The sequence below is a fragment of the Cavia porcellus genome, unplaced genomic scaffold (assembly GCF_034190915.1).
Source record: "Cavia porcellus strain 051 isolate PalLab524CR breed Dunkin Hartley unplaced genomic scaffold, mCavPor4.1 scaffold_22, whole genome shotgun sequence".
In the NCBI taxonomy this organism is placed as follows: Eukaryota; Metazoa; Chordata; class Mammalia; order Rodentia; family Caviidae; genus Cavia; species Cavia porcellus.
The window spans coordinates 10,580,444-10,596,077 of record NW_026947505.1 but is presented as its reverse complement, the minus strand read 5'-3'; the positions used below and the strand labels follow the sequence as shown (position 1 = coordinate 10,596,077).

Below are 15,634 nucleotides of genomic sequence, written 5' to 3'. Positions count from 1 at the left end.
TCCCTGCTTGCACAGACTTGTGAGTCTCATACCTGCTGAGGTTTCTCTAAATTTGTCACTGGTCTTCTTTTTCCTCCATTTCCACGGTTTGAAGATTTTACCGATAGTGGACAGCTTCCCCTTTCTCTTGAAGGGCGGTGTCTGGGAACCTGTTGGGAGGCCATCTGAGTTTGCTATGGAAGCTCTGTCCAATCCATCAACTGTGAAAAGAAAAACCAAGTCAGACAAAGGCTGTGATCAAAGTCTGAAACAACATCACCTACCCCTGCCTCAACTGTCAACAGCAAGTTTACTTACTCTAAATGGACTCTCACATAGATTCTTTTGTCCCATTTTGCAGTGTATCTGTACCATTATATGATATCTATCAATCTATCTATCAATCAATCAATCAATCAATCAGAAGTTATAGACCTCTTAGGGAATCATTTTGGGGAAATAAAAAAGAAATAAGAGACTTACATAATAGGTATGGACTGACAAATAAATATGCAGCTGAATCTATCTGCAACAGCTCCATCAGTATTTTGTGCAGGAATAGCATTTTCTTTTTCCTGAAATAGGATGTCCCTCTGGAGGCTAACTTGGCATTCTCAGTAATGAATATCACAGTTATGGTATGCTTAAAGCCATGGTTTCTCCTTTACAAAATAAAATGCGGTGCCAGGAAGCTAAATTCTATTTTTAAAATGCTAAAACTATTTTTCGCTTCTGTTACAAGGAAGTTTCAGCTTCCAATAAACTGATAGCTATCACTAACAAGAAGAAATATGTGGCAAGTGTGGATATCCTGTGTGAAAAAAACAAATCTTCCAGCCAGGCACCATGATATACTCCTCTAATTACAGCCGCTCTGCAGGCTGACTGCAAGTTTGAGGCCACCTGGGTAACTTATGGACGTTGTCACAAAATTAAAAATTAAAAGGTGTAGGTGGACATGTAGCTCATAGGAGCAAGCAATTGAGTTCAGTCCCTAGGATGACAAAGGAAACAACTAACAAAAAATCTGTGTCTGCCTTCACCATTCTATTAATCATAAAAAGGCATGAAATCTTAAGTTCCTAACAGAAAAGAAATAGCAATGACTTATATTACACCCTAAATACCAAATTTTCATGCAGTGAACTGCAAGCAGCATAAAATGGGTAAATGATCGTGTTATTCATTCAATTAAATTGCACTTGACTTAAAAAAAGCAGATGGATAAATGTGCAATAAGGTAAAATACAGCAAAATATTAACTGTTGAATCTAAGTGGTAAATTAGTTGGTGGGGAGGGAAATCTTTTATCTTCTCTATTTTTGAAAGCTTTCATAATAAAATATGTGAAGGAGCAAATACAGAGTCCACTTACTTAGGTTTTCTTTTTTTTTTTGGTATTGGGGATCAAACTCATGACCTTACACTTGCCAGGCAGGCGCTTTTGCCGCTGAGCTAAATCCCTAGCCCTTACTTAGATCTTCTTATCCTCTTGCTAATTCCACTGTATAAAACCAGCAATATAAACAACGTGAATGCATGTGGAAAATGTCTTGCTGAGAAATCCACACAGAAAAAACGCATACTAGATAGTTCCAATAAAGAAAGAAAATCAAAACAGTAATTCCTTTTGGAATAAGAAGGAAGACAACTGAGGAGGGGCCTGAGGAACATTCTAGAATAGTAGAATTCATCTCAGGAACAGTTGGATTATGTAAAATTAATCAAATGGTATGTACAGATTTTATAATTTTACTTTATGTAAAATTTACCTTGGAAAAATCAGAGAGTGAAGTCTAATTTTAGGCATTGTGAAGCATTTAGAGGTGAATTATTCTGGTAGCCATCAAAATGATAAATACACAAATAGGTGGAAAGAGAAGCTAGGTAAGTATCAGTAAAGTAAAACAGCACAAGGTGGTAAGTGTTGGAGCTAGGTGTGGATTTGCAGGTAGGATGAGAGTCCTTCATCTGTCTGGGGGAAAACAAAACCTGAATACTAAAAACCTCTCCTAAGAAGCTGAAGCAGCCTCATTGCTAAATACGTGACATTTTAAACACTCCTGTATATAGGAGTATATACCCTGTATTAAACAGGAGGAGACAGGGTAGGGTAAGAGGAAGAGTGGGACAGGAAAGGAAGAGGAAGAGGAAGAGGAAGAGGAGACTCAGTGAGGTCAGGAGAAGGCCGACCAGCCTGAGATCTCAGAGCCTAAGAAACAACATCCTTCTTTTTTGCCTCATAGTTTCCATACTTGTAGCTGGAGAAGTCAACAATCGAGTTGCTGGGCACAGACCAAAAGAATATCAGCAAATCCTGCTCTTTCTAGTTGTAAGGCCAGGAAATAGGCAGCCTAGCAAGACAGAAAGTTTTTCGGCAGTCATTCTGCTCTGGCTAAACACCTCAGAAGAAACCGTGGACATCTAGACCAGCAAAGCTGAGCGTGCAAACCAGACTCCCACTTTCACCAGGACCCAAGAAGGGGCCCTAGTACTCCATCACGGTAGTGTCACCCAAGGTCAAGGCGAGAGCCAGGGCCGCAGTGCCTAGTGTTAGTGGAGCCCACGTATGGACAGTGGATTTCCACCCTGCACAGCCAAGTGCCGTTCCCCTCCTCCACCACTTGGGTGGTGTCTAACCACCTCACGGGGACCCGGGACCAGGGCCACCCTCCCCCAGGTGAAGCGGGGGCTCTGGAAACTCCACCTCTACCCAACAGTCAGGAGCCCCCACCACCACCATGTGTCAAGAGAGAGTGGGAAATCTGGATTTTTACCTCGTAAGTGACAAAGTGGCACTCACTGCTTCCTTGTTGGAAAAGTGCCAGACAGTGAAAGCAGGAAGTTTCAACAAGATTTAGCATCCCAGGACAGAACACAGTACAGAAAAAGTTCAAGTTTCAATAAAAAAAATCACTTGACATTCCAGGAACCATGACAATCTCAAGCCAAGTGAAAGAAGACAATCAACAGACACCAAATCCTAAATCCTTATGCCTTCTTCCAAATAAGCACAACTGGATTCCACTCTTGCCTCGTGAAGTACCCCCTAACTTCAGAAGTTGTCTGGGCAGAGGAGTCCAGACACTGAACATTTTAAGTTGCAAATGCAGGTCTTGTCCTGACTGGTTCTTCCTGAAGTGTCAGAACCCTACAGACAGAGTTGGTGGGGGCTTGTTTAAAAGCCAAGCACACTCAAGTGAAATCTTTACTTCTGCTCCCTGCCTCTCGTGACTAGGGAGCAAAGCCAGGGAGGAAGTGTGTGCTTTCTCTCCTTTATACTGAACCCGCATGGAAGAGCTTCATTTTGAACAATTTAAATGTTGTGAAATATAAAAGGCTGCAAGTAGAGGGATTAAAGTTTCTGTCTCAAATTCATTTCCAGGGCCCCAGCAAATATCGCCTTGTTTCTGTACGCTGGAATGGGAGCCTCACTTCCTGAGTCACACATTGCAATGTGTCACACAATGCCCTGATATGCAATAAGAATTCTGCCTTCCACCTGAAACAGTGATGCACAATCTGGTTTTCTACTGTAAACAAATAAGCAACAAAACCAACATATAAATAATTCCCTAGAGGATAGAAGGTACCAAATGTACAGATGGAAGGAGGTGGTTAATGAGTGACACTAAAACCTTAATGTTAAATTTAGTAATATGTAAGAAATCAAGTCTCACTGTCTTTATGGTGCATTTATAGCTCTATCTTTACCTTAATTCTGGAAGGGGCCTGGGCCAGTGGCCACACCACTGGCCCAGGGGTGCATTCACATACCCCTTTTTCCTGATGGAATGAATTCACTTGTGATTTTTATAGTTGCTGGGCTGTTGTAGCAAACCACACCTATAATGGCCCCATTGATCAAACCACATTTCTCTCAAAGCATGAAGAGGACTGTTCCCTGCTTTGAGTAGTTTCAAGAATATTAACTCGCCTCTCTTTAGACACCCAGGATCCTGGTGATGCCTTTGCTATTTCTTTAACTTTTCTTCTAAACCGATTCACCGTGAACATCCATTTGAAAGTTCCTGTAAGTTCTGTCACATTGCACCCAGTGAATTTTGCATTTACACACAGAGGAGGACAAATGACAGGGTACACCCCAGATGGAAGCTGACACTGCCTGACCGTTTCCCTTGTTCTTTTTTGTTCTACTTTCACATACTTGCCTGGATCATTAGAACTTCCCTTTCACATAAGAGATCTACATTTTTAAAATGCAGTATTCTCAAGATAGTCCTTAGTTATCCGAGTATGGAGATTTCAGATAAAATGGCTAAACCTGTTTTCCTACTGAGAGAATCCCACCCTTAGCAAAACCTCCCCATACTATCAATGAGTAAGATTTCACAGAATACATGCAAATTTTACCTCTCATTTAAATACAAATGCATCACACACAGTTTCAGTGTAAATGTGAATACAAGGCCAAACATAAATGAGGCTAAGTATTTGTCATATAAAATAAATTACAGGTTTGACTATTCTTTCCTCCTGAGAACTGATAATGGAATGACAGAGCTTCTTAGGAAAACTAAATCCATTTCATAGGAAGAGTCTGCAGTATTTTTATAATATTTAGTGTTACGTGACATTTCTGATATTCATTTTCCTCCACACATAATTATCGCAGCCACTGCAAAAGTGAGGCACATGTGCCCTGCAGTATTTCATCTTGTAAATGTTGTAGCTAAAAGCTGACTTGGAAAAGAACCTCAGTGAAAGCCTCCCAGTAACCACTAGAGGCAGGTTGATACCCACCCCAGGAAAAAAACAGGTGGTAAAGATGCTCTTGACTTTCTCTCAACACACTTAAACATTTGAGGGTTAGTGTGCCTCCATTTATGAAGCCCCATAACAACAAAAACAAAGAATTAATGTGTATTAAATAATGCCACAGCAAACAACCCCCTGCTATACTGTGTGCAACAGAGAAGGAGATCTTTACAAGGTTCACAGTTGGGCCATATGGCTTCCTTTCAGGGAATACAGTGAATGGCCAGTGGAGAAGAACAGAAAAAGGACAGAAGAATCAAGTGTGTGGCATCACAGGTACACACAGGTTAGAAATGCTGGAACTGCTGCAGGTATGGACTGGGATCCAGGGAGTAAGTAAATGGGTGGTGGCAGGTGGGAGCCAAGTTTCCCACTGTTGGAGAGAGAAATTGTAGATAAACGAGAGGAATCTGGAATGAGCCAAGTGGCATCAAGGAGAGTGGCATATTCTGGCATATGAACTCACAATTAGCAGACAGAGAAGCAGCAGACCGCTTGTAGATATGTACACACAGGTTGTTGAGTATATGTACATGGCTTCTTAGCTGTGTCTTTCAGAGGCCCTAGCAGCAAAAACACCCCACTAGGAAAGAACCCATGCAGGGTTCCAATCTTGGTTTCTAATAGCAGCCTCCAATAAAAGGAATCATATCCTCAAAAGAAATGGCCGCTTCTCAGGCTAGGGCAGTGAGAATACTAAATGAACCTTGCAGCTTCTTACGGTGCCAGAAAGTAACTCAAAACACAAATTGATGGGAGTAAGTTAAAGGCAGCCAACTCACAGAGTCCTCAAGGGCCAGAGTAGGAACGATGCAAGCAAACAAAATAAATAATATAGCATTTGATTATAACTCAACATATAAAATAAATATCCATGAGTCCACAGGAATGAAGGTTTGAACAATCAATCAATGTGGAAGCAAACATAAATTTGTACTGAAGAGTTTCAAATGATTTCTAGAAATACTCCCTGCACATACACAGTGGTTTCTTTTGAAAGAGTTCAGTATGGAACAATGGCTGGGAAAGGAGTAACTTTATAGTAATAAACATGGACAAACACTACCTCATCTGGGTCACGGTCAGCAGCATCAGAGACTCAGTGACAGTTGTGTTGGCAGTATGTATACTTGATATGATAGGAGGAAAGTGATACTTCCAACTCACTACCAAAAGATACCAGACAAAAATCAAATCAAGGGGCATTTCTAAAATACCTGACCAACGCACTTCAAAACAATGAAGGTCATTACAAACAAGGAAAGTCTGAGTAACTGACACAGACCAGAGGAGACCAAGGAGATGTAATGATCACAGTAAAGTGGTACCTTAATGAAACCCCGAGATAAACAAAAGGGCTTTAGGGAAAGATCTGAGTTTAAACAAAAACTGTAGTTTGCCCAGTAGTGATGGGCCAATGTTGGTTCCTTGATTGTAACAAACATATCATACACTTAAGATAATAACAATAGGAGAAACTAAGTCCATGAAAACTCAACTTTCCTGCAAATCCAAAAGATTGTAACAACTCCTATTTTAAAATGTGGGTTTAGCCACTATGGAAGTAAATGAGCATGAAGATCTTATTAGCTTCTTATGGGACACACGCTGCTCTCTGAGGCATGAGAGAGCTAGCTGTTCTTAGACAGACTTCTGCTCAAAGGAGTTTTGGAGGATAACATTCTGTTTAGAGTTATCCATCTTTGCCTCCAAAATCTCCTTTCATTCACACTTTCAGTTCCCAGTATTTCGCCAGTAGGAGAACATTCACATCATATTGCTATTTCAACATTTTAGCATGTGACAGATTCAAATTGAGTGATATTCAGTATCTTGCAAAAGGGTAAGCAATGGCCGTGGTTGCAGTGTGGCCTGAGGAAGTATTCATCTACGATTATGGTAACATGAAAAGAGAAACGGAGTTCAATGTTGTCATATTTATTAAAGCCTTATATGAGAGAAAACTAAGACCCAGCAAGGCTACGTAGCTCCCAAACAGTTAACTTCTGGTAGAGACGGGAGTTTGGGTCATCTGATTCCCAGTCAGGGCACTGTCCCCTCTGCCAGGCTGGCTTCACTGCAATGTGGCAGCCAAATCATGGTGACCCGGCAACACCTGTCAGTATCTCTAACGCTGGAGTAAGACTGCAAAACAGAGAGCAAAGCAGAGCTGCCTAATCAGGACAGGCAATAAATCCAAGTTCCTGTCCTGGATTTTGACTGTCCAATAGGGATGGTAAAGGGAAGCTAAGAAGACAGCTGGATCCTAGACCCAACTCTGCTACTAAGTACCCAGCTTGGTGACCTGGAACAAGGACCCCAACTCTTCAAGGTTAAATTAGAAGACCACGTTAAATGACGTCTAGGAGCCTTTCCAACTCCAACACTGCTGAATCTTTACCTTGCTTTCTGCTGGACATATCAATCTCATAGGTCCTACTGAGTCTCTTCAGAGTGATTCATGTATATTGCTAATTAAAACACTGCCCTGTGAAGCAGGTGCTGCTAACTAATGTCATACCATTTTGTAGATGAGGAAGTTGAAGTTCAGAGAGAGCTCTCTCTGAACAAGGAATTTACCCAAGACCACATAGGTCATAAACGAGATTTAAACTCAGGAATCTGCCTCCAGAGTGTCACCTCTGTAACATGGGGGTTGGGAGGTGAGTGGGAGTGGATCTCTATACTAACAGAAGACATAACCCAAATCAACAACAACTCACATCTACTCCCAGCCACTTGCTTACTAATCCAAAGAGGTGAACAAGTAGTGTTTTGTTCCCTAAGACTGCGTGCGATGTGACCACATTAACTCCACGCTGGCTGCAGGCACGGTGTGTTCTTCGCTTTTTACTGACTACAATCACTTGACTGTATGGGATCCTTACCATAATGTTAATTTTAGGGGCTTGATCCTATCAACTTTTAAACCTGTCTTCCTAACAGAGGCAGCCATTCTTTTATAAACACCCAAATGGAAAAGCTCCTAAAGACTTCCATCTGCCTGCAGGCACTGACAGAAAATTCCAGAGTTGCAACTTCTGGCCAAAAGGCCTGCAGAATGAGTATGTTTGTGCAGCTGTGTGACATCCTGACTCACTGACATGCACAAGGTCCTCTAGACTAGCCACAGGATATTTAACAGATTAAGTAAAGTCACTGGTGTTTGGGGATAAAAGAAACTCCCAATGAGGAGAAAAGGGTCACTTTGCAAACAGCAAATCAATTTTAATGAAAACAAAGCATTTTAGATTTTGAGTATCATTATTATCATTATAAGCAAAGGGTTGTCTCTGTCAACAGAGGTAAGAATTTTGCTTGAAAACAAAAAATAAGAAACTTGTGAAAGAGATGAAAAATAAGAACTAAGAACAGCTTCCCTTGTTCCTCCTAGAGGTTGGCCACCTCCTACGACAGTGATGGCAAACCTTTAAGAGCTTGCAGTAATATAAATAGTCCCTGCAGTGTGCATGCCATAGGTTTGCCACCACTGTCCTACAGCAACTCCAGAGCCTGGGTGTGTGGAGGGCATGGTGTGTGTGTGTGTGTGGGGGGGGAGAACATGTAGAGAAAGTTTCACCTTATCTGTGTTACAACAAAGGATCACCCTGTTTCTGCTGAGCTGAAACTTTAGACAAGCTAGCATTCATATATAAATTGTAAACTAAAATCCAATGAAATGTCACAAATTTTAAGGTCAGTGGCTAAATTTTGCTTCAGAGAAAATGATGAAAATATTTTTCGGAGCATGAGTGTAATGGAAATGTTATAACACATTAAAACTGGACCAATATCTTTAAGTCAAAAGGCAGATGGAGGAGTCAGACAGCCCTGAGATCCCATATACAATGTGATTAGCCCTGTCTGTATGGCTGCCAGGCTCCCAGCAGTCACACAAAGTCCCTGTGGCTATATCTGTGAGACTGGCAGCCAGGCAGAGCATTCTGGTCTCTCTCACAGAAAGAGATGAAATTTTCTGGCATAAACAGTAAAAGTGAGCTGCTGGAAGACAGACCCCACAGAAGACAATTTATGTTAATTAGCCATATGGAATCCCCAAGCAACCCTGATTTATATCCTCATAGTTCAGTTAAGAGCTGAGTACAATAATCCAAGTACCCGAACTTTGGAGGAGTAGTGCAGAAGGACCAAAAATGATAAATGGAGCTGGAGGACACCGCAGAGGAAGAGTCCAAGGAACTGCCTGGTGGAGTAGCAGAGAACTCCACATCCTCCATAAGGGTCAGGGTAAGGCGGGATGTGGAGAGCGGAGAACACACAGGGATGACCTGCAGCTTTCGTGCAGGCATCATAAACTTCAGGTGCTCGTGACGGAAGGACATTGGGAGGAGGACATCCAACAGGTGGTCAGAAATACATATGGACACACAGACAAGAAGCTTGAGTTCAGTCTGGTAGAATCTTTCAAACCAAAGCAGCTGTAGAGGACCAGGTGTAAATTTTTAGGAAAGCAATTACATGAGGAACAGGTGAGCTTTGTGCAATAAAGAACCTTCAAAGTTTTGGTGCTGAGTATGATCAAGCTAAAAAAAATTGTATTTGTTGTTTGTTTTAACTCCACAAAGTGTGAAGCACACTAAAGCACATTTATGAGCTGTGAACAAGGCACTCTCAGAGGAGGAAAGGCTGAGACTACAAGAGGGGTGGTACAGAATTCAGGCAACAACATGGAGACTGAATTTGCCTGGGTACCATAAGAGTGGGGTAGACAGTGAAGGTCTGAGCCTTAACTGATAACCATGAGGAGGTGACCAACCAGTCAGCATGTGACAGCAGCAGAGACACCAGGAAGTCTCAGCATGATGGCATGCACTTCAAATGAGGTGAGGCATGACCCTGAAATAAGCTGCACCCAGGAAGAATGCTGAGGACCCGTTGGTATGCCAGTGTCACTAGAGCATGATGGGGAAAATGGTGTTGCCAAGGAGAACCAGGTTTCAGACAAACCAAGGAAGGGGAAGTCCACAGAAAGATGAAGATAAAGAAAAGCATGCTTTCTACAGAATGGAAGCATTCGGTAGCACGGCATTTTTTGAGCAACTCTTACAGACTACCATGGTGAGCAAATAGGAGGCGATCTCTATTCTCAAGAGCTTTGCAGTCAAGGGAGAATGATAAAATGCATACAGTCATCTGTCCCAGAGGGTGTCAGTAACATGGGGCTCACAACCGTGCATCAGTTCCCATGATAAGCCTGGCACAAAAAAAGTCAAAATTAAGACTTAAAACTGGGGCTAATTTTTTCTAGGATATTAGTGCTTTACTCTAGTTTCATAACACCGCCTGAAAGGTGGAAATACTATGTTCAAATTAAATAGGAACCCAGTTTAAAAGTCACTAACAAGCAAAGGATTAACATTCTTTAGCCGGTGCACTACGGAGAAACAATTCCACCAGATTTTTTTTTTTAATTTAAAAAACACAATAACTTTGAAATAGTGATGGCTTTAGAGTCAGTTCATATATTTTTCTCTCCAACATAGTCCTTGAGGATATCCCACTTGCAAGAGGTTCTGTTTTGATTTCTTTCTTTTAAATGACGTGTGTGCTAGGCAAGCATTCCAGAAAACAAATCACACAAGCAGGACTTGGACAGACATCACATGCAAGAGACTGAAGCCAGTGTGGGCACCAGCCAGCTTATTTCACAGCCCTTTTCTCCTATCATTTTTGTTAAGATATATAATAATGAAGGAATGCTGAATGTGTACTAGAGTGACAGGATTATCTCCATAACTAAACTTGAGAAGTGGCTAGTTACAATTCATCAACTTTCCAGAAGCCAAAAAGATAATTTTAATTGTTGTTGTTATTAAAGTAAGTAGGAGGGAAAAGGCTGTCTCCTTGGGAAGAAAAGATAACTATATTCTGCACTAGCTTGGAAATCTGGTAAGGTTAGGTTTCATCCTGGTGATGCCCTCATACCAGACCTATGCCACTGAAGGTCCTTTATTAAAATTTACAAAAGAACACCTAAGTCATGGACAAATGTTTGACACTAATTTTGAAGACCAGCCCTACCTTGGCTAAGATTTATTCTAGCAGGTTTTTAAATTTTTCAAACAAAGGAAATTGTTTCCAACAGTGTCTTCCTGTAGAATTCAAAATATTTTGAAAGACTAAATAACAAACAATAACATTTGAAACTGGGACATTATCAAAGCAAGCAGGAAGAAGGATTAATGCTCTTAAGAACTGTACAGGCATGACTGACGTTTTTCACCTGAGCGAACACATAACTATGGCTTATGATGGAGTTAAAAACACTTCATCAAAAACAAATAATTAAAACAGTTTAAGGAATTTATAAGTGAAATCATCTTTTAAGAAGTGTCCTTTTTCCTACAGTGATGAGCAATGAACCTGAATTATTTGCAAGAGGAACTTTATACACAACCCACTGACAGTTCTTCCTCCAAACAGTCCTGTTAATAGATTCCTATTTCTTCACCTTTCTTTAACTGGGGACATCAGCAAGGCAATTTAGTTTCATAGAAAGGAACAAGAAAAGGCATATTACCTTATTAAACTGGAACTAAGTCCAAATTACTTTTCTTTTTGTCTTTCATAAAGAAAGTTTTTTTTGTTTGTTTGTTTGTTTGTTTTTTTTGTCTTTTTCCTTTTTATCGGTACTGGGGATTGAATCTTGGTGAGCTGTGCAGAAGGGGAGAAACTCCACTCATTGCCTCTCTACCACCCTGGAAACCTCAGTGAGCCCCCAGAGGGAAGAAACTATCCATTGCCTCTTCCCCATCCTAGGAACCTCATCTTGGAGGAACCCAGGGGCTCGGCCTATTCTCCTACACTACAGGCTCCACAGGTAGGGTGGGAAGCATCCAAGACTTGGCAACCAAGTTGTCTAGACAAATCATGGTAAATCTACTCTAATAAGGGGAAACCACTTTGCATACTAACCCCTAATGAATGACTGGTTCTGTTATATAATTATATGTTATATTCTGTTTGCTCCTATCGTCTAAAGTACAAATCTATAGTTACTACAGTTTGTCAATTTTTAAATCGTGCTTGATGCTATCATTATTGCTAATTGTACTGTTGTAGTTAGGATGTTATATGTGTTGTAATCAGTTGTTTTCCTTTGTGTAACAATAGTGGGAAGCTCTAGGGTAATAACCTCACCACAGCCCTACACCAAAAGACTGGGGACTGAGCCAAATAGAAACCAACATTCCACTCTCAATCAATTGGGAAGGTAAGATCTTGAGATAAACACAAACCAAGAATTTCCTACACAGAGAAGATATCCCTGAAGCAAACACTTTTACCAGAGAGGCTTTGATACTAGTGATATTGCTCCTACCACTAAAACTCAAAAGGATCATCACAGAAAACAAAATAAAAAAATTTTTGAAGTAGAAAATGTCAAGACACAGGAGCAAAACGTGATCTCAGACCTCCATCCACCCAGGACAAATCCAGGAGACACTGAAAGAAGAATTTGGAAGTCACACAGTTGAAATTTCTGAAATGATAGTAACTGAAGTAAAGAAACAACTCCATGAGGCTGTTCAGGAAATCAGATCAGAAATAATCTATCAGGTTAAAAAAATGACAAGTATAATGAAAAAATTTCTAAGCATATCTAAAGAAGATACAGAGTTTTTAAAAAAAATAGAGTAGTAAAAGATCTCTTAAAAATAACAAGGAACCAAGAAATAACAATTCAACAGCTACAAGATGATGCAAAGAAAAGCAAAGAAAGAATGATAAGTATCAAAAAGCAGAAGTCAACACAAATGACACAAAAAGACTATTTACAAACTCAATAGCAGAAAATTTCCCATGCCTGAGAAAACAATCTGACATACAGGTAAGTGAGGCATGCAGAACTTCAGCTAGCCATAACCAAAATAAATCTATACCCAAACATGTAATAATCAAGTTCCCAGAAATTCAGCACAAGAACAAAATACTAAAAATCTGTAAGAGAAAACAAACAGGTCACCTATAAAAGAAAGCCCATCAGAATCACGGCAGACTTCTCAACACAAACCATCAAGTCAAGAAGAGCTTTGAGTGAAGTGTTTCAAATCCTGAAAGAAAACAACTACCAACCCAGATTGATGTGCCCTGAAAAACTACCTTTGAAAAGTTAATGGAGAAATAAGATAATTCCATGACAAAGAACAACTGCAGGAATTCATGACCATGAAACCAATTCTACAGGGAGTACTGGAGGATATTCTAGAGAAAGATAAAAATGAGCATGGTCCCAGGAATAGTCGCAGACCAGGATCACTGAGCAGGGCAGACAATTGAATGGAGGGGAAAATTAGGGAGACAGCAGCAGGGAAAAAGCATGGCAGAGACACACCAGTGCAGTTGGCCATGACCACTAATGTAGATGGCCTCAAGTCACCAATAAAAATAAACACAGGCAGAGTGGATCAAGAAACAAGATCCATCAATATGTGGTACACAGAAACACACTAACTCAATAGGAAATTCATAGACTGAAAGTTAAAGGAGAGAAAACAATGCTCCATTTGACAGGGAACCAGAAAAAAGCAGGGGTATCTTGCCTATCAACTGCAGAACGGGTAAGAAAGATACGGCATTTTTATACAATGGAAAGGTACTCAGCTATAAACAAAAATAATCATGAGGCTCTTGTAAGCAAATGGATACAAGTTGTGATTCTGCTTTTGGGTTAAATGGTTTCAACTCACACAAGCAAATATCATGTTGTAGCCCTAGTATAAAAATCTGAAGGAGTAAGAGGGATCCAAAATGGACAATACATATTGTGAAAGGGAAAAGGGAGGAAACATCTAAAAAAGAAAGGTGGTAGCTGAAAGGGTTTTGGCCCAGACAGGACACTGTAGCCAGGAAAGCCTCAACCAGAAGCAGGAAGCCCCATCTCCCCGCCCCTAGGAAGTTACCTGTGACGCCATCTTCCCGCCCCTGGAAATTTACCTATGGCGCCAAACCTAGGACCAATGGGCTACCTGTGTATCCCTAATGCCTGCCTTAGGTTCCACCCCAAACCGAGGCTATTTACATACCCCCATGCCACGTATCCGCCGGAGAGATCAGGTCACCAGCGGTGGGGGGTGCCTGTCATCTCTCTCATGTTCTCAGAATAAAGGCCGCTTTTTATTTTATACCTCTCAACTTTTGGAAATATTTTTCATCTTTTAGAAATAATCCTAGCAATAGCCACTGTTAATACCCTATTATCTTGTTTTAAAATCCTGTATCATTTTCATTGTTTTGTTTTGATGGTTTTATTGTGTTGTTTGATTTGATTTTATCATGTCTGATGGCATCCGCAGCTATTTCAAAGATAAAAAGATTTATTATGGTAGTCATTGTTAATTTCCTATTATTTTGTTTTGAAGTCCTGTATGGCTTTCATTGTTCTGTTTTGATTGCTTTTATTCCATTTCATTTGGTCTAATTTTATTACGTCTATATATGGTTTAATTATTATTATGGTATGGGCAGCTATTTTGAAAATAACAAGAGGCATTATAGCAGCCACTGCTGATTTCCTACTATTGTGTTTTGAAACCCTATGTCACTATCACTTTCACTGTTTTGGTTTCATTGGCTTCATTCTGTTTTATTTTGTTTGGTTTTATTCTCTTAAAAATAAAATTAAAACAACAGAAGAAACTCATGACCACCAAGCCAACCCTACAAAGAGTACTGAATATTTTAGAAAAAGATAAAAATGCCACGATTCTAAGAACAATAGAAATAAACCACCAGTCAGGGAAAGTAATTAAAAGAGCAGAAAAGTAGGCAACCAACAGCAAGAACATAACCCTAAAAAATTAGCCAGTGGTCCCTCAGATAAGGGGTTTCCATATTGAATATATGAAGAATTTTTTTAAAAAGGCCCCCCAAATTCAAAGACCCAATCCAAAAATGGGTATTTGAGAGGAATATATATTTCTCAGATGAAGACATACACATGGAAAATAAATGCATAAAAATGTTCAACATCATTGGTCATTAAGAAATGAACATTAATACAACACTGAGATTCCATCTTACTCTAGAATGAATGACTATCATCAAAAAATCTCCAATAACAACTGCTAGAAGGGCTGGGGGGGGGGGAGGAACCATTCTTCACTGTTGGTGGGAATGCAGACTGGTCAACCACTGTGGAAATAACATGAAGCTTCCTCAAAAAAATAGGATTAGTGGTCCCATTCGATTCAGCTATTTCCCTTCTCAGCAGAATTGAAAACATCATACCACAGTGATTTATATGTAACCATATTTACAGAAGCACAATTTGTAACAGTTAAATCTTAGAAACAACCCAAATGCCCATCAACCAAGGAATGATGTATTATTTTTATTCAATGAAGTACGACTGGGCTATGAAAAATGAACTTGAGGCTTTTATAGGTAAATGGATACAACTAGAGACCATACTCAAAAATGAAATAAATTAGACTTACATTTGTAAACAACATACCGTCTTCCTAGTGTAAGAAACTGAAAGAGTAAATAAGATCCAAACAGCACAATAGATATTATGTAAAGGAAAAAAACTGCTAAAAGGGAAAGAACAACTGGGTAGGGGAAAGGGGAAAAGAAGAAAGGAGAAAATAAATATATACAAGTTAGCTAAGATGATTATACTACTCATTCTATTAGTTCATTGAAAGGAACAGTTAACGCTTATCTTGTTTGATCAATTTTGTTTGCCTATATCTGGTAATCTGAGTAACTATTTTGAAGACATGAATATGCAATATAACAATTTCCTATCATCTTGTTTTGAAATTCTGTATAATTTATATTTTTTCTGTTATTCTCTTTAAAATAAAAAATTATGTATTACACACGAGAATAGAAAACTATGAAACATATA

The 15,634-nt window shown here is 39.8% G+C and overlaps 1 protein-coding gene across 8 annotated transcripts in view; it reads right to left on the bottom strand.

The window, feature by feature from the left end:
- The window catches only part of Phactr2 (phosphatase and actin regulator 2), a 268,905-nt gene that overhangs the window by 88,914 nt on the left and 164,357 nt on the right, over positions 1-15,634 (bottom strand). For 7 of the 8 annotated variants that reach the window (XM_063233411.1, XM_003465632.4, XM_063233415.1 and 4 more), the window contains exon 2: positions 33-200. In XM_063233411.1, the coding sequence (XP_063089481.1) occupies positions 33-200 (168 nt within the window). Of the gene's footprint in view, positions 1-32; positions 201-462; positions 536-15,634 lie in introns of those variants that run through there. The other variant, XM_063233413.1, reaches the window with a different exon arrangement.